The sequence below is a fragment of the Erpetoichthys calabaricus genome, chromosome 7, assembly GCF_900747795.2.
Source record: "Erpetoichthys calabaricus chromosome 7, fErpCal1.3, whole genome shotgun sequence".
In the NCBI taxonomy this organism is placed as follows: Eukaryota; Metazoa; Chordata; class Cladistia; order Polypteriformes; family Polypteridae; genus Erpetoichthys; species Erpetoichthys calabaricus.
In genome coordinates, this window is record NC_041400.2 from 187,117,857 (window position 1) to 187,138,336 (window position 20,480).

General features: G+C 41.9%; 1 protein-coding gene across 1 annotated transcript in view; it reads left to right on the forward strand.

Annotated features, from left to right (window-relative positions):
• The window catches only part of chrna8 (cholinergic receptor, nicotinic, alpha 8), a 474,679-nt gene extending 454,782 nt beyond the window's left edge, over positions 1-19,897 (forward strand). Inside the window, exons 9-10 of the mRNA XM_028805834.2 lie at positions 7,936-8,045; positions 19,329-19,897. Coding sequence (XP_028661667.1) covers positions 7,936-8,045; positions 19,329-19,859 — 641 coding nt within the window. The 3' untranslated portion in view covers positions 19,860-19,897. The remainder of the gene's footprint in view (positions 1-7,935; positions 8,046-19,328) is intronic.
• The last annotated feature ends 583 nt before the right edge of the window (positions 19,898-20,480 follow it).

Here is a 20,480-nt window from a genome sequence, read left to right on the forward strand (position 1 = left end):
TTCTTTTGCGCTAGGGCGTAGCGGCTACTCCGGATTCAAAAAAAAGGTGCATTTTAGCTGTTTTTAACTATTTATTTTGTTCGCACAGTCAATAAATCATGTGTGTGAAAGACACACAAAGACTTTCATACAACCGCGTCACACTTCTGGAAATCAATTAAAGATTTAACACCAACAACTTACCTGAAGACGCTCTAACAAAAGAGCTCCATGAGCTAGGCCTGCTCCGTGAACCCGCCCCCGAATCACCTACAGGTATCATCCCAGCAAGGAGACGCCGCAAGCGTACCCGGAAGCCACTAGCATCATGGCTGATCCTCACCACCCCTCCCACCAATTGTTTACTCCTCTTCCTTTTGGAAGACGACTCTGCAGCATCAGGAGCAGGTCTGCAAGATTGTGCAATAGTTTCTTTCCCCAAGCAGTGCGGCTCCTGAACACCATGCTGCCCTCCTCCACACTGGACTCTTTACTCCACACACTCTCTGGATTACATAATACTACTTAATACTGTAAATGTTTTTTAGTTATTTATATATATATATCTTGTGTACTGCACCTTTTGACTCTGGAGGACGATATTTCGTCCCACTGTGTACTGTAAATATATTGTTAGGATGACAATAAAGCTCTACTTGACTTGACTTCTTCAGGGAACAACTAACAGGTTAAAATCTACAGATGTTCTGCAGCAATTATAGTAAATTAAGCCTTGCAAAGTGAAATAAACAATTTGCACAGGTGTCCCAACTTGTGCTGATTACTTAAAAACCCTCTGTGTGTCTTAAAAGCAGAATTGGACTCGGATGATACTTGGACAATATTACACTGGCATAGAACAAATAAACAATGGCAAATAAAAAAAAATTAAGTTAAGGATTCATTATGTGCACAAAATTTTATTCCTATTTTTGATTCATTAAAGTCAGGGCTGTCTTAACGCATGGGCATGCTGGGCCGTTGCCTGAGGACCCCATGCTAATCTATGTATGTTGTGACTTGCTGAGTGGCTGTGCAGGTAGGAGCCCCAGTGCACTGCTGTGAAGACGACCCTGATCAAAGTAGCCTGCACTTCGTAGCAGCTAAAGCACCTCATGAACAACAACATTCATTTATATAGCACTTTTTCATACAAATAATGTAGCTCAAAGTGCTTTACATGATGAAGAAACAGAAAAAGACAACATACTGTAAATAAGAATTGGAATTAGGGAAGAGATAGATAGATAGATAGATAGATAGATAGATAGATAGATAGATAGATAGATAGATAGATAGATAGATAGATAGATAGATAGATAGATAGATAGATAGATAGATAGATAGATAGATAGATAGATAGATAGATAGATATTTTCAATTTCAGATTGATGCTGAATATTTTGCAAAGAACCCAATGGAGACTTCATGAAAGTAATCATTCAACAGTAATGGAATGCAGTTTTAATTAGACTTTACACATTGCAAACTGTTGTAGACTGATGGAGGAAAGCAGAGGGAAGCAGCTCTGAAGATTTTGTGATTCTAATTCAGATTATTCACAGCAGTCCATGCTTCAAATGTCTGATACACATCCACAATGGCAACTGGTCACTGTCTTACAGTTGTGTAACGGGCACTGTGAATGGAGATCCACCTCAACAAATCATTGACCATCGCCCGGCACAAAGTCTAGCAATCAGTATGGGGTTTCTACAATTTTGTAGATCATTTCTTGTGTTCTTGTGGACTTTTTATGGCAAGACGGTCAATCAGAAATATACATAAAAAGCTTACCATTGTTTGCTTGTTTTCATGCAAATGGAACCATCGCTTCTAGGTTCAACTGTTTTTTTGTCATAGCACCTACAGTATATGTTTGGATAGATAGATAGATAGATAGATAGATAGATAGATAGATAGATAGATAGATAGATAGATAGATAGATAGATAGATAGATAGATAGATAGATAGATAGATAGATAGATAGATAGATACTTTATTAATCCCAAGAATACTAATTAACATAGAATAAAAGTAAGGTCCGATGGCTAAGGAGGACAGAAAAAACAAAAAGAACTCCAGACGGCTTTAGAGAAAAAAAAAACAAAATCTGCAGGGGTTCCAAGGCCATGAGACCACCCAGCCCCCTCTAGGCATACTACCTAACATAAATTACCTCAATCAGTCCTCATGGTATTCAGGGTTCACATGGAAGAACTTGATGATGACCGTCATGGGGACTTCTGGCCTTTAATCCATCCATGGAGGGACATCACAGTGCTTTGATCAGGTGGTGGTGGCACAGATCATAACAACACAGAAAACTGGAAAAAGATCAGTCACAAAGTTGAAGTTATGCAGGGGTTGGATATTCCAACAAGACAATGACCCAAAACACAGTTAAAAGTACAATGTTCTGGAATGGCTGTCACAGTCCCCTGACTTGAATATCATCGAAAATCTATGGGATGATGCTCGGCAGCCATCAAATTTAACTGAACTGGAGAGATTTTGTATGGAAGAATGGTCAGAAATACCTCCATCCTGAATCCAGACACTCATCAAAGGCTATAGGAGGTGTCTAGAGGCTGTTATACTTTGTTATGATGCATATTGCATATTTTCTGTTAATCCAATAAACTTAATGTCACGGCTGAAATACTGCTGTTTCCATAATGCATGTCATATATATTAAAAGGAAGTTGCTACTTTGAAAGCTCAGCCATTGATAAACAAATATCCAAAGAATTAAGAGGGGTTCCCAAACTTTTTCATATGACTGTAGTTAAAAAAATGCATTAAAAACAGAACTTCCCTTATTGAAATCTAGAAGTAGTACTTGCAGAATAAGACCTGAAATTATCCTTTATCCTCCAATATGCTAAGTGGTAGTATCCCTGGACTTCAGTACCCTGCAGGATATCCAAAGGGCATGCTGGTTATTAGAGTTCTGGAGTGCAACCCTGTTGGGGTTCTTGGGTGCCACCAGAGGGCGCTGCAGGGATGTATACAGTAATCCCTCTTCCATCGCGGGGGTTGCGTTCCAGAGCCACCCGCGAAATAAGAAAATCCGCGAAGTAGAAACCATATGTTTATATGGTTATTTTTATATATTTTAAGCCCTTATAAACTCTCCCACACTATTACAAACATTTCATGCACAATTATACAGCATAAACCCTTTGTATTCTCTTAGATATTAGGTAAGATTCGTTGAAATTATGTATGTAAACACAGTTTACATACAGTAAAACCTAAATATTATTTTAAAGATATCAAGCGTCTCCAATATCACATATGTTACAGCCATTACGACAGACAGGCCACCAGCAATACATACATACAACGCAAGAAAAATTGTATACAGTAAAATGTGTGTACAGTGACACTAAACTATGTACATGTAATAAGTACTGTACGTAAATAATTATGGTTACTCACCAACAATGACACGACAACTTGTCCGATAACGATGAGTTTAATTTTACTGCACAACAAAGGAGAGCGTTACAACTCTTCTAAAGGAGCCTCTTCAGGCGACTGTTTAGCACCGCAGTTGTTCTTCTTCCATCACTCTTCAATCCAAATCCCTAGAGCAGATTCCATCAATACTACTGCCTTATCACGTCCACTTGCAACTCGTTTTGCGCCCTGATTAAAGGACACTGCGGCCGTAGATCTTATATGCTTTTCCTCCTTTTTAAATAAAAAGAATCATGGACTCATTGTGTAGCTGTTTCCTTCCTTCAACATATCCAAAACATTTACCTTTTCTGCAATCATTTGCACCTTCTCTTGGCGCTTGTGCACGTTAATGTTGAATGAGTGAGATTACACTTCCTGGTTAATGCAACACTCCGTCGCTGAGCCAATCAGCAGCACACAGGAACTTAACCGCGTGCTCTGATTGGGTAGCTTCTCAGCCGTCCGCCAATAGCGTCCCTTGTTTCAATTCAAATGCGTCCCTTGTTTCAATTCAAATGGGCAAATCAACTGAGGAAGCACACGTACTGTAGACCGCAGACATCCGCGAAGCAGTGAAAAATCTGCGATATATATTCACATATGCTTACATTTAAAATCTGCGATGGAGTGAAGCCGCGAAAGACGAAGCGCGATATAGCGAGGGATCACTGTAGTCCCTATTTTATTAGACTTACTCCTGACCCAAAGTGCTTCCAGTTAGCGGTTCAAATATTGTTACTGGCAGAAGGGATTCCCACTCCATCGGGCCCTTGAGCAAGTCCCTTAACCTGAAAATTGACCTAGCTTTACAATAGCTCACACTGTGCTCTGAGCCCCAAAGATCATGTGAAAAGACAATATCTCCTTAGGGATTGAGAAAATATATCAAACCAAAAGTCTCCAGACCTCCCCTTCCTTTTTAAACTCTGTCTGATTGTATCAGCACTAAATTACATCTGAAGTAGGAGGTTTAAGTCAGTTCTCCGTAATAGTAATAAGTTGCATTTATAGAGCACCTTTCACAAACACAAGGTCGTTTTACATACAGAGTAGAAAAAAAAAATAACACAGAAGACAAAAGTTCATAGAAGAGGAAAGTTTTTAATTGAGATTTAAAGGTGGAAAAAGAAGAGCAATCTAGGAGAAACTGAGGAAGAGGGGCCATAACATTGAAGGACCTGCCTGCCAGGATTGAGAGTCTGGTGCGTGGGGACAGTAAGGTGATGTCTGCTCGAGGACCTGAGGGAGCCGAGTGAGGTAGAGGAGGGCAAGGTTATGTGGGGCTTTGAAGGTGAGAAGCAGAAGCTTGAATTTAATCCTTGATGGATCCTGTAACTAGTGAAGCTGGGAGAGAACAGGGGAGACGTGAGCAGAACGCTTTGTGTGGCTGCAGAGTTCTGAATGTACTGTAGCCTCTGTATGGATTTGGCAGGGAGGCCGATGAAGAGGGAATTACGGTAATCAATAGGAGACATTATGAAACAATGAACCAGAGTCTGAGCATCAGACAAGGACAGAAATGGACGGAGGCGGACAATGTGACGGAGATGATAGAATGAAATTTTGGAAAGAGACCTAATGTGTAACTCAAAGTTAAGTGATGAATCAAACAAAACAATACCCAAAACCATACTATACTTGAACTTTCCATAACTCACTGTTGTGATGTAAGATTTTGCATATAACTTGATAAATATTTTGTATGTCTTCATTTGTAATTTAGGCAAAGCAATGTAATTTAGTGTTACATTAGTGAGTGTTTACCCCCGTCCCCCCGTTTTAGGAATGGGTCTTTTTTGAGATGGGGGATGGCAGGTGTTAAGATTTTCTTTGCCCCATTAGTCTGAAGTATGGCTGTTTGGAATTGGCTTCTATCAGAAGCTTTTAAGTACCATGATGTCCTATTGGCTGTAGGGGTTGGACAGAGAATGTATAAATCTTCTTGTTCAACCACATTCTCTCTCTCTTACTAACCAACATATGATGAAGAAGTATCTCTCTTACCAAACTGATGAAGACCATCACACCATGAACTGAAGAAGACAACACAATGGAGAGCACAACTCGGCAGCCATATTGAGGCAGGCAGTGCTGCCTGTTCTGAATAAAGCTGAATGATGCTTTAACTAGAGACATTTTTAACTCTTTTAGGGCTGAATATTTTTTCCAAAAAACAGTTTCTGAAAAGCAACAGTTTCACACAGAAATCAACATAAAACGTCTGTTGCTGCATGCTGTGGCTGCCAGTTTGCCAAGAATGTGCAGCAGGCTTGCTGCCAGACTGTTTTTGCGTGGCTGGGGCAGCAGCAGCAGCAGTGATCACGGTCGCAGTACATTGCAATGTGGTTTCTACCTCTTATCATTGTTAAGTGGCAGTTCTACCTGGTGAACATTGTCAGTACCACGATTAGCTGGGGATCAATCAGATGAAGCTGGAACCTCACATTCATTTTCGATCACTTGTATCGGAATCCAACAAGTCATAGTCCAGTTCAGAGATAATAGGCAAAATGTCATCTGCGGAGTATTTTGCTTTACGCATTCGCTTTGATCTCTTGCCAGATGTCAGTCCCATTTTTACCTTTGTTTGCGCTACTCACGTGAGCGCAGGAAATATCGGTCAGACTGAATTAATCTAACATTCCATCAGGCAACGAGAGTCCAACTAAAACATAACAGTAGGTTTTGTCACAGTTTAAAGTTGATTACTATCGTCAACTCCTCCTTTTAACAAAAGTCGACATCAGCTCTGAAAGAGTTAAGTAACTACAAGTCTGTGTGTCGCCTGTGTAATAAGGTGCGCTATATAGCGCCCAACTCGGCACAGACTGAGGCAGAGGCACGTGTAACACAAACAGTTTTGTATTTTTCTTCAGCCGTGGGGCACGCCTTCCCCGTGTCCCACAGGCCCAACACAGTCCCACAAGCACTTAAATAACACACAAACCACACTTCTTCTCTCCACCGCAGCACCATCACTCCTCCCAGGCAACCTCGTCCTCTTCCTCCTGATTCTGGCTCCCTGAGTGGTGGCGGCTGGCCCTCTTTATATCCCACCCGGAAGCGGTCCAGGTGCTTGGCCATCTGGTCCTAATTGCCCTTCCGGGTGGGGCCGAAGGTATGACCAGCCAGGCTGCTGACTCCACGCAGCTCCCCCTGGCGGCCATCCGAGCCCCCAACCAGGCTGTGGAGGACTCCATCTCCCATGGAGCCATGCGCCGGGTTGGGGAATCATTGGCCGCCAGGGAGGCTGCCACCAAGCGTCCCGGGGGAGGTATTGAGGTGACCATGGCTGCTCCCCCGGAACAGATGTAGCAGAGGCGTCCCTGCCGGGCATGGGACCTGGCTGTCCTTTACACCTGAAACTGCACATCACCATTTTATCAGGTTGTATGGTTGCCAATATTCAAATGTACTTTGCATATTGTTATTATTTATAAATATTATCAATACTACATTATTTTATGTGTAACTTAACTCCTGCTTGTCGTTTACTATACCTAATTGCCTGAGGTTATAGATATAGAAGGGAAGGTGTGGATAAGTTATATACTATAATACCTTATAAACAGTGGTATGTCTGTGAGATTAGGCTTTCTGATAAAGGCTACTTATTAATAATACAAAGGGGAATGTAGAGCAACATATATTACTCTACCAAGACAAAACACTCACCACGAGATGTGATAGTTATTTCAAGTTGTTCGACTGATGCTGGCCAGATTGGAATCGTTTCCACCTTCACTTTTATCTTCACTTAGAATCCTCGGCAGGGATATATAGTCCATATTTTATTGGACTTACTCCTGTCCCGAAGTGCTTCTTCTGGACAGTTTTGACCTTGGCTCTGAGGCAAAAAAACTGCGCTGGAATCTGGAAGGTTAGCGGTTCAAATTCTGTTACTGGCAGAAGAGATCCTACTCCATCAGGCCCTTTAGCAAATCCCTTAACCTGAAAACTGCTCCAGGGGCGATGCTGTACAATAATGGACCCTGTGCTCTGACCTCCAAAGGTCATGGCGAAATGACAATTTCCTCTCCAGGAATAATAAAGTGCATCAAATCAAAATATCCCAAGAAAATCCCTACTTTCCAACGTGAGTCTTGTCTTCCTTACTGAGCCCACTGAACCGTTAACTAGAGAAGATTTCTTTTTTGGGGAGTGATGAGTAGACTTAAAATGGCTCAGCACAAGGTGTGGACAATAATTTGAAATGCTACTGACTAAAAACGGTCATAAAGTGGGAATCATTGAAAATAGATGAGAACACATAACCTCAATCTGCTGATTAATTCCAACCTTTATAAAAAGAGAATTCTGTTGGTTTGAATTTTTTATAAGAGCAAAAAGCCTGATGTGATTAAGCAATGAAAGGTATTGCCTGTGAGGCATTGGGTCACATTTATCCAACAAATGTATCTGATGGTTTCACTCAAAGAGGCTCAGAGTGTCACTTGTCCTACATTTCTTTCTGTTTTCAATTTCAGCTCAGTACTTTGCAAGCACCATGGTAATTGTGGGCCTGTCTGTTGTGGTTACGGTACTCGTGCTTCAGTTTCATCACCATGACCCTCACGCAGGAAAAATGCCAAGACTGGTAAGTTATATCAAGAAATGATTAATTAGCATCGGACTAACTTTAGAAAATAATCCATTCAGGGTATAGAACTGTGCTGAACATGTAATATTTTAATATCCTCTGCTTCTAAATATGAATGTTCACTATAAATGACTCTGTTAATGCATACATTAAAGCAGTGAGGGTCTTGCAAAAGACAAGACAATAGAAAATGAGCTTATCGTATTAAAGGGTAAGGGACCTATGTCCATATATACTGCTCAAAATAATTAAAGGAACCCTTCTGAATGAGAGTTTAGCATCAAGTCAATGACACTTCTGGGCTATAGACAGAGGCATGACCACGGGGGGGGGGGGTTGAGGTGGGCTCTGCCCCCCCAGAGACAAGCCGTGCCCCCCCTGCGAAATGCTCTGTCTGCCCAATGAAAACTCTGGAGAAGAATAACATTTGATTTTCAAAACTGAGTTGCTTTCCAATCGGCCCATTTGAATTTGCGGCGTATCCCTCAGTGTCACCTCCACTAGACAGGCACCGTGCTGCTCACAGTTCACTTCGCCGCACATTTTGCAGCACGTTTTGAACCTGTTGGCCACATTCTTTAATTAAAACAGCGTATATGTTCCATTCTTCTTTTATTTTCTGGTTGGTAACACCAAAGGCTATGCATAGGTGGCTTATTAAAAAGCAAACATCTTCAACCTCTGTCCCTCCGCTAGCTGCTGGCTCCACGGTTGAGCCCAGCACCGCTGCTACCAACACGGAGCACAGCGCACCCACGTCGGGAACTGAAACTCCAAAAGATGTAGATAAGCCTACACAATCCTCCAGCTCTGCACCCGTGTCGGGTACTCCAAACCTCTGCCTTCCACAAAATATACAGTCCGGTCTGCCTGACTTAAATATGGATAGCCCATCCCAGCCCGTTTTAATTAATTATCTCAAGCGCGCATTCGGAAAGACACTCAGATGTTTTAGTGCAAGCTGGTATCAGTCTCGACCATGGCTTGAATATTCTGTTGTCCGTGATGGCAGCTTTTGCTTTACCTGCTACAAATTTGGTGTTTCTAATTCGGACCGTGAGGACATATTCACCAAACACGGCTACACTAATTGGAAAAAAGCTCTAGAAAAAGATGGTGGCGGCTTCCACAAACACGCGTCTAGTATCCCGCACGTCAGAGCCATGTCTGCATCACAGCACTCATCATTGGTGTGTCTTTAGCTGCATGCGAAAGCTCTTTCTCTACTTTGAACCGCATTCTTACTCCACTCCGCCGAACAATGCTGCATTCAAGGAAGAGAAATTTAGTCATTCTGGCACATGAGAAAAACATCACAGAAAATCTAAACATGAATGAATTTACTTCAGAATTTTCCAGGAGTAACCGCAGACTGGTCCTGTAGATAATATCCAGGTTAAACACTGGAAATTGATGTCCTATAGCCTCCCATGACTACAATAAGCCACGTTTCTGTTCTTGCTCTCATATGTTGTATACATTTGACTTTATTGATATTTACCTTGTAGATGTAGTTCTATATTTGTTCACAAAAATAATAATACAAGTTCCATTGCCTCTGTTAATTTTATTGAACAATAGGTTATGATTTATGCCACAATTTTTGCTTTTATATGTTATATAAAACTATATTGTTATTATTATTTGACCCCCCTACAAAAATGGGGATGGATGGATGGATATTTTTTGCCCCCCCAGACAAGCCAAATGCCCACCCACACATGATGTTCTGGTCACACCTCTGGCTATAGATCTGGTCAGTGAAGTAGCAGAGGGGGCTTGTTAATCAGTTTTAGCTACTTTGGTGCACTAGAGGGGCAACAATGAGACGACCCCCAAAACAGCAATGAATGGTTTAACAGGTGAAGGGATGCCACTGACATTATTCCCTCCTCATCTGTTTTGTCACTCGTTTTCCATTTGGCTACGGTCGGTGTCACTACTGGTAGCATGAGGCCATACCTGGACCCTACAGAGTTTGGTGGCACAGGTAGTCCAACTTCTCCAAGATGGCACATCAATATGTGTCATTGCCAGAAGGTTTGGTGTGTCTCCCAGCACAGTCTCAAGGGCATGAAGGAGATTCCAGGAGACAGGCAGTTACTCCAGGTGAGCTGGACAGGGCCGTAGAAGGTCCTTAACCCATCAGTAGGACTGGTATCTGCTCCTTTGGGCAAAGAGGAACAGGATGAGCACTGCTAGAGCCTACAAAATGACCTCCAGCAGGCAGGCCACTGGTGTGAACGTCTCTGTCCAAACAATCAGAAACAGGCTTTATGAGGGTGGCTTGAGGGGCCCAACATCCTCTAGTGGGCCCTGTGCTCACTGCCCAGCACATGGAGCTTGATTGTCATTTGCCATAGAATACCAGAATTGGCAGGTCCACCAGTGACACCCTTTGTTTTTCAGAGAGCAGGTTCACCCTGAGCACATGTGACAGAAGTGAAAGGGTCTGGAGAAGCCGTGGAGAACGTTATGCTGCCTGTAACATCGTTCAGCATGACTGGTTTGGCGGTGGCTCAGTGATGGTATATCTGGGAAGGCATAGCAATGGAGGGACGCACAGACCTCTACAGGGTAGACAATGGCACCTTGACTGCCATTAGGTGTCGGGATGAAATAGGAAAAGTATTGGAATCCTACAAAAATTCAGTTTTGAGATTTTGATGAATATCAATATTTTAGACCTCAAATGGTCAGAAAATACCATTTTTGGAATTATATCTGTGTGTCTGTGTGTGTGTGTGTGTAAACGTGATAACTTGAGTACGCTTTCACTTAGGTCAACCAAATTTTGTGTACAAGTATTAGGTACAAAACATAGTTTTCTATCAACTTTGAAGTATTTCCGCTAACTGGAAGTGGTACTTTTACCTTTTATTCATGCAGCTGCAGAGTCCGATTTATTCAACTTTACTTTTATAATTGTTCAATATATTATTCATTTGATTTGATTTGTTGTTGATGGTTCTTTAATATACATAATATAAAAATATAGCCATTGTCTTGTGGTTTAGTCCTCAAATATTCATCCCCATATCTGAGTATACGAGAAAGTCTAGGGGACACCACTCCCGATTTTTAAATTTTTCATTCCTATAGGAAAAACAACATAATGATTTGGTGCGCCAAAATGATCCCTTTGTAATTGAACAGTTTCCAGAAAATAAGAAAATAAACAGGACCCTATAGCAGACTGTCTCAAGATGGCAGAGGAGCCATATTTTAAGGGCTGGGAAGCGGAAGACAATGGGTTCAGGAGACCTGGAATCGAAAGTGACGTCATTGGCGGTCGATCCGTCAATCAGTCTTTCTGCAGAGGAAGGAAAAGAACAGGAATTATGTGACAGCACCAACCCCTGGAGACCACTTCTGATTTTTTTTTTTTTTTAAGTGCAGATAAAAATTATAATGAATTGTATACATTGTGGGGGAGCCAGTGGTGTAATAAATCTGGTAGACCCTAATGAATAAAAACCATGCATGATAGCCTTTAAGCCCAAGCTCTGTTTTTAAAGAACTAATTGATTTAGTCCTTCCTCTCCCAAGGTCTGGAGAATGTGCAGTTTAAGAGACAGTAACAGCTATGGAGCAATCTGCATCTGATGGTGATGGCAGCACCGCCAATCCACTTTATTATAGTTCCTTTGAATTTGAATTTCCCTTAGGGAATAAAAAATAAATATATTTTGTCTAATCTAATCTAGTCCGATCTTATCAAATCGTAACTGAGGGCAGGGTAAATATAATATTAGCAGTAGAAGACTATGCACTCTTGCCCCTCAAGAATACTTCTAATTTCAAAACTTTGCTTCTTCCCCCTATCAGCTCTCTTTTGCTTCATTTTTGAATTTGGTTTCTTGAACCTTGAGTAAACCACAGCTTGTTCCAGTTTCCAGGGTAACCTTTTCCTGTCATTTGGGGGCGTGACACCCAGGTTCGTTACTTGCTGGCAATTATAGCAGTGATCTTACATAGCTGTTGACTTGGTGGTGTTTTTATCCGAGCTGCAGATAACAAAAAAACCTATCGCAGATATTTCTTATTTTCTAAATTGATCACTTGGCTTCCTGAGTTTCATTTTGTCCTTCTGACATCGGTTTTCGTCTTACTGTCTGACATCGTTGCTTTATCGTTGTTTCGGAACTTATCGATCTCCCTGTTTGGAAGCTTTTCTATTTCATACTTCTCTCCTGGTTTGCTTTTTAAAAATCCTACCAGTTTCCCAAGACGACAGCTTTAATTTCTCTTCTGAGCTCCACTCTTGTGTTTTGTTTTACTCAACATCTTTATAGTCAAAATGTCAGCAACTAGGCATACTGTATATCCACAAATGATTTAATATTATGCAAGCGCACTAGCAAGAAGGAGATTAAAGGGTCAAAACCAAGACTGCCACACCATTACCAAAATGAAAATTACAAATCATAGTCACAAATTCAGGCACAAGTCGAGACCAGTAAAGTAATTTAGAAACAGGTTCATTTGAAACAGAAGACGTCTTCTCAAAAAGGCTTTTGGAATCCACAAACTCGGATGAGGAAGTACCTGAAATGATAACCTTTGAACCTGATGCCTCGTTACCGGCGGTTCATGACATCTGAGGACACGCCCCCAACAATGAAAAATGGTAGATAATAATTCACAGCAACAAAAGCAAACTTTCAATCAAAAAATGGACAAGAGATTTGAAATCTGGGACCCAGGAAACCCCCAAAATGAGTCCTCAACCTCCTAAATTGGCAAAGAAAAATGCACAAAAAATTAATAATGGACCCCTTTTTTTCCCTAATATTTTATTAGAAGCTACTAATCAGTGATGACAATGGCACTGATTAGTAGATACATCCTTCCCTGTTATTTATGACTCATGTTAATTGCTTTTTCGGTAATAAAAAGAAACAATGAAGAACTTAGACTTCTTGACAGACAAGGGAATGAAGAAGTCCATGTCAGCAATAAGCGTATTTCATGAATATCTAAGTTAAACTTGTATAATTACTAATGCCAGAGACATCAGAAAGAGAGCTAAAATGAGCCATCTGATTAAAGCAGAATTCAAATACAGAAAGATTAACATTATATAAAGAAACTGGCAGGAAGAAATCCCTCCTGCTACTCCTGCCCTACAGGACCAGGGACCTCATTTATAAAACTGAGTGGATTTGATTGTGTAAATACGCACACGCCATAAAACAGGAAAATGTGTACACTAAAAAACAAAGTCAGATTTTAAAAACCTGACATATGCACATTTATACTGTGTTCGGCATTGGGTGCATGCTCCCTGGGAATAGGATCATTAGAGACTGCAGCCTTGACTAAACCAAAAGTATATATATATATATATATATATATATATATATAGTCCTGCGGTGGGTTGGCACCCTGCCCGGGATTGGTTCCTGCCTTGTGCCCTGTGTTGGCTGGGATTGGCTCCAGCAGACCCCCGTGACCCTGTGTTCGGATTCAGCGGGTTGGAAAATGGATGGATGGATGGATGGATATATATATATATATATATATATATATATATATATATATATATATATATATATATATATATTTTCAGCTGGTGATCCACAAAGGAAGAAAAATTAATCACGTATCATAAAGTAGTTTTTATTCCTCAGCTTTCAACCCCTGCCAGGGGTGTTCATCAGAGGATAATGCTTAGACTTACAAGAATCAAAGGCAATACATAGCAAAAAATTACGTGAGGGAGGTGGCTAAGTCAGTGTGATCAGGGGGGGGGGGGGGGGGGTATTGGGTGTACAGTTTATTTATTATGAACATGTTCTTCTTAAGTTTGCATATGCTGGATTTATGTCCAAGCGGCTAAAGTCCAAAAGGCTAAAGATCTGTGTTGGTATCCAGAAGGTTGCCGGTTCGAATCCCCGTCACTGCCAAAAGAGATCCTACTCTGCTGGGCCCTTGAGCAAGACCCTTAACCTGTAATTGCTCCAGGGGTGCTGTACAATAGCTGACCCTGCGCTCTGAATCCAAGGGGTATGCAAAAACTAACAAATTCCTAATATAAGAAATTGTATAAGGTGATATAAAGAACAAAACAAACAAAAAAAGTGTCTGTTGATGGCGTTCTCATTTGATAGCCAAGATTCATAATAAATAAACTGTACACCCAATACCCACACCCCTCCTGATCACACTGACTTAGCCACCTCCCCCACGTAATATTTTGCTATATATTGCCTTTGATTCTTGTAAGTCTAAGCATTATCCTCTGATGAAGACCCCTGGCAGGGGATGAAAGCTCAGGAATAAAAACTACTTTATGATACGTGATTCATTTTTCTCACTTTGTGGTTCTCCAGCTGCAAATACGCAAACCGTATCACAGACCTTCTCTTCCATATATATATATATATATATATATATATATATATATATATATATATATATTCACAGGACACTTTATTAGGTACACCTGTTTAACTGGTTGTTAATGCAAATATCTAATCAGCCAATCACATGGCAGCAGCTAAATACATTTCAGCATATAGACATTATCAAGATGACCTGCTGAAGTTCAAACCAAACATCAGAATGGAGAAGAAAGCTGATTGAAGTGACTTTGAACGTGGAATGATTGTTGGTGCCAGACGGGCTGGTCTGAGTATTTCAGAAACTGCTGATCTACTGGGATTTTCACACACAACCATCTCTAAGGTTTACAGAGAATGATCTGATAAAGGGAAAATATCCAGTGAGTGGCAGCTCTGTGGGCAAAAATAAGTTGTTGATGTCTGAGGTCAGAGGAGAATGGCCAGACTGGTTTGAGCTGATAGAAAGGCAACAGGAACTCAAATAAGAACTCGTTACAACTGAGGTGTGCAGAAGAGCATCTCTGAACACACAACACGTCGAACCTTGAAGCAGCTGGGCTACAGCAGCAGACGACCACACCGGGAGACACTCCTGCCCGCTACAAACATCCAACTGAGGCTGCAATTCACACAGGCTCACCAAAATTGGACAATAGACGATTGGAATAAGTCCCCTGGTCTGATAAGTCTCAATTTCTGCTGCAACATTCAAATACTAGGGTCAGAATTTGGCGTCAACAACATGAAAAGATGGATCCATCTTTCCTTCTTTCAATGGTTCAGGCTGCTGCTGGTGATGTAATGGTGTGGTTGATATTTTCCTGGCACAATTTGGGCCCCTTGGGTACCAACTGAGCATCATTTAAATGCCACAGCCTACCTGAGTATTGTTGCTGACCATGTCCATCCCTTTATGACTGCAGTGTACCCATCTTCTGATGGCTACTTCCAGCAGGATAACGCGCTATGTCACAAATCTCAAATCATTTCAAACTGGTTTCTTGAATAGGATAATGAGTTCACTGGACTCTAATGGTTTCCACAGTCACCAGATCTCAATCCAGTAGAGCACCTTTGTGATGTGGTGGAACAGGAGATTCGCATCATGAATGTGCAGCCAACAAATCTGCAGCAACTGCGGAATGTTTCCATCACCTTGTTGAATCAATGCCATGAAGAATTATGGCAGTTCTGAAGACAAATAGGGTCCAAACCGGGACTAGCAACATATACCTAAAGTGGCCGGTGAGTGTATATACTCTGTATGTAAAATAAAATATATCTTTCCCTAGTGGTATAGCAGTGTTTCTGAAATGAAAAAAGTCTCAGAAACACTTAAGGAAGAATAGACTTAGTTTCTATTTAATATCGTCTTAACAATCACAATAATAAAATAAACAAAGGAGAGCTTCTGACAAAAGTGTGATGCAGTCAGGGCTTCTTGCAGTCGGCGCTGTCCAACTTCGAGAGAGAGAGAGTGCGGAAGAGTGGGTACGGGCAGAGAGGACACCTTCCATCTGTCCATAGATGAACTCTTAGGTTCAGTGCCATTGTCAAAGCTTTTTATGCCTTCTCTACAGTTCAAGGTTCCTGAAATACAAGCATGCAAACTCCAGACATTGGTTGAATCTTTTGCTGGCATAGCATGAATAGAAAATAACACACGGTTACTGCAAACCATAAACTCACCGTTAGACCACTGGGTACACCTGCTCCCCTTTAATAGCCTGATCCCACTTGTCACTTTCCATCTCTTTGTCTGGTTGCTTGCATGGCAGTTTAAGAGTGGGAAACCTCTAAAGAGCCCCTTGTCACATATTGATCATCACCATACTGGGCACATCAGCACTAGCCTGCCTGAGTCATCTCCCACTCCTTGTCAATTTCTCCCTGCTAGCTGATTTGTGTGGTTTCAGCTGTATTTGTTTATGACCTCAATTACCCATTTTTAATAAAATAATCTTGTTGATAATAAACTTCACAGATTACAGGGACACACATCAAACTTTTGGCTACACAATGTACCTTTATAAATCACAATCATTTTGTAAATGTGCATTCGTGAATGCTAATTCGTCTCTTACGTATGCAATCACAATGCTGCAGACTTTCATTGGCTGCTAAAGCCACCTCCCACCTGACACGTTGAGACCCCGCCCCCTGCATTCAAGACCATCTGGCTGCCTTCCACGACTCAGAGGGCCTCTCCACTGAACTCTGGGTGGCCCGGGAAAGGCTTAAGATGCCAACATCTGAGCAGGTTGCCACCATCACCTGGTACATGTAATGAAATGATTGCTGATGCATTGAATACTGTAGTAGAGCAGAACATATGAAAAACAAAGTGTTCAGCCAATTACCTTACTAATATGCCAGACACCATGTACAGCACCATCACATCTGGCAAAGCTATTTCTGCCTCAATGAGTGGATCCAGGCCACGGTGACATGAAATTTATTAGTCCCATCTTGGCATCATGTGTGACTTGAGCATTAATGGAATGTCACTGCTCACAGTTACAGAAAAGCAGCTTCATTCTTGCTAGGTGCCCTTATTGCAATATGAGTTCTGTGAATTGATCTGATTATATTAGGAAAGCAGGACGCTGCTCCAAATTGCTTTTTTATGTTGGCAGAAACATGTTTTATGTATTGTGGAAGTTCAGCCTGGCTACAGACAGACACAGGACACACAGAAGTCCCAAAACACACTTCATCTGTCGTTTACAGCATCGTGCCCAATCACCAATCAGCTGCAACAATACAGTCAGTCCTTTTCCCTCTTTGTCTCTTTTCTTTCGCCGCTTTCACTCCTCTCCCTCAAGATCTGTCCTCTGCCTCCCGAATCCTGCACCCTGAATGGAATGAGGTGGCCTCTTTTATATTTTACCCAGATGTGCTCCAGGTGTACCCTTTTGATTTTCCTGCAGTACTTCCTGGTGTGGTGGAAGTGCTGCATGGGCACCTGGAAGCACTCCAGGAGCACCCGGATTCTCTTCTGGCAGCACTTTCTGCTGTGGCAGAAGTGCGGCAGTCCATGGCTCCGGGACTGTCCAGGCTCCCCTGGCGGTGACTATGGGCCCCCACAGGGTTGAGTTTCCAAGCTATATTCCCGTGGCCCCAACGCCCACCAGGGCGGCTGCCCTCTCATGTTCCAGGGAAGATACTGCTACTCTCCCAGTCCTTCCTCTCTGTGGGCATTCTGGCTGGGGTCTGCCACAGTATTTACACCCTAACCATACAAAAACTCAATGTAGCACCCTGCCACTTGGTTAAGGGCCTCCAGCACAGCGGGGCATGATGGAGTGAAGCTTGGCTGAGATAGTCTTGATGTGTTGGTCAGTACCCTGAAAAGTGACCACAGGTAGCCGATATGAACTGACCAATAACCATAAAAGTACAAACATGCAGCATTAGCCTCAGCAACATAGGAGCGCCACAGGGGACTGTACTTTCTCCAGTCCTGTTCAGCCTATATATATCGGACTTCCAATACAACTCGGAGTCCGGCCATGTGCAAAAATTTGCTGACGACACTGCTATCATGGGCTGCATCAGGAGTGGGCAGGAGGAGGAGTATAGGGACCTAATCAATGACTTTGTTAAATGGTGCGACTCAAACCACCTGCACCTGAACACCAGCAAAACCAAGGAGCTGGTGGTGGATTTTAGGAGGCCTAGACCCCTCATGGACCCCGTGATCATCAGAGGTGACTGTGTGCAGATGGTGCAGACCTATAAATACCTGGGAGTGCAGCTGGATGATAAATTGGACTGGACTGCCAATACTGATGCTCTGTGTAAGAGAGGACAGAGCTGACTATACTTCCTTAGAAGGCTGGCATCCTTCAACATCTGCAATAAGATGCTGCAGATGTTCTATCAGACGGTTGTGGCGAGCACCCACTTCTATGCAGTGGTGTGCTGGGGAGGCAGCATTAAGAAGAAAGACGCCTCACGCCTGGACAAACTGGTGAGGAAGGCAGGCTCTATTGTAGGCACGGAGCTGGGCAGTTTGACATCAGTGGCAGAGCGACGGGCGCTGAGCAGACTCCTATCAATTTTGGAGAATCCACTGCATCCACTAAACAGTGTCATCTCCAGACAGAGGAGCAGCTTCAACGACAGACTGCTGTCACCATCCTGCTCCACTGACAAACTGAGGAGTTCGTTCCTCCACCACACTATGCGACTCTTCAGTTCCACCCGGGGGGGTAAACGTTAACATTATACAAAGTTATTGTCTGTTTTTACCTACATTATTATCAATCTTTAATTTAATATTGTTTTTTGTATCAGTATGCTGCTGCTGGAGTATGTGAATTTCCCCTTGGGATAAAGTGTCTATCTATCTATCTATCTATCTATCTATCTATCTATCTATCTATCTATCTATCTATCTATCTATCTATCTATCTATCTATCTATCTATCTATCTATCTATCTATCTATCTATCTATCTATCTATCTAGCCCTCTTAAAAGGGAACTAAAATGCAGTCTGAACATCATATTTGTCACTTTTGAGCTTTATTATATTTGTCATGTCAATGCACATTATAATAACAGCTCGGTGATTTGAATGATTTTTTGTGTGAGTCGTCATTTAACTGGTTTGGCTGCATTTTCCTGCTTGATCAAGCGGGGGGGGGGTCTTCATTTCCCAGATTCTCCAATACGTTACACAAGTTGGCATAAATATACGCCAGCTTTCGCGTAAAGTTTTCTTTTATTAATCCCAACCTTTGCATGGGAAGTTCCGTAAGCATCATTTCGAAACTCTCTCTCTGCATGTACACAAGCTTTGCAAACGAGGACCCAGGATTGCCCACCTATACAGCGGTTAAAAGTCAGCATGTATTTGTCATAATGTTAAATCTTTAAAATAATTTGGCATTAAAAGATGTTTCATCTTCTTTGCTCTCTCTTTACAGGTGAGGGTGGTCCTCTTGAATTGGTGTGCTTGGTTTCTGAGGATGAAAAAGCCGGGAGAAGACAGAAAGCACTTTGCCTACAAATATAACCAGCATCCCCACCACTCCAGTGCCAGTAGTATTGAAATGAATGCCATTCATGGACAGCAGTCGAGCAATGGAAACATGAATATCTACTTTGGGTACCATACCATGGAAAATCCTTGCTGCCCACCTCCCAGTAGTGATTCCGGTGTGATGTGTGGCCGGACCACGAGCTCACCTACAGAGGACCACGAAACCATTCACACTCGAACACTCTCAGAGAGTATTCCCGAAATCGCTAAAATCCTGGAAGAAGTTCAGTACATTGCCAGACGATTCAGAGATCAGGATGAAGGAGAAGCGATCTGCAGCGAATGGAAGTTTGCCGCGGCTGTGGTCGACAGATTGTGTCTCGTGGCTTTTTCCCTTTTCTCGATCATCTGCACCTTCACAATATTGATGTCGGCCCCAAATTTTATAGAAGCAGTTTCCAAGGACTTTACATAATGCAATAAATAATAGGAGCTCTGTGGAAAACAAAAAAAGATTAATTTGTTAATGTACACTTTCATTATTTGAATAATAGGGCATAAATCCATAAAAAGCAGATTCATCTGATAAGAGGTGTAGTATAGAGAGGATTATCTTTGTATAGATTAACATTGTTCCTGTTTTCCGAGTCTGGACATTCATGTTTCAATACGAAGATGAATGCAGAATGGATCACACCTGTGGTGGGTCAGAAACATCAAGGTGATAATAAACAATTCACATTGTGCAGGTGCAAATGAATTATGTAGAATTCTCCATCCTACAGATTCCAAGTCACCAGGAGCCAAACAGAGCAAAAACAGATGTGATCACAGTTGGACAATCACAAATCAAATATCTATTATCCTAATCCACTTTTTTTATTTTATGGGTTTTGGGAACCCTGTGCCTGTCCTGGCAGTATTGAGCACATGCCAGGAATCAGTACCGGGTGGAATGCCTAACACACACCTCTACATTTAACAGTACCAGTGAAAAGTCTTAGAACACCTCAGTTGTTCCAGTTTTTATGGAAATGTATGCAGTTTAATGTCTTAATCAAATCAAGACAGAGAACAAATGAACAATGGCAAATAA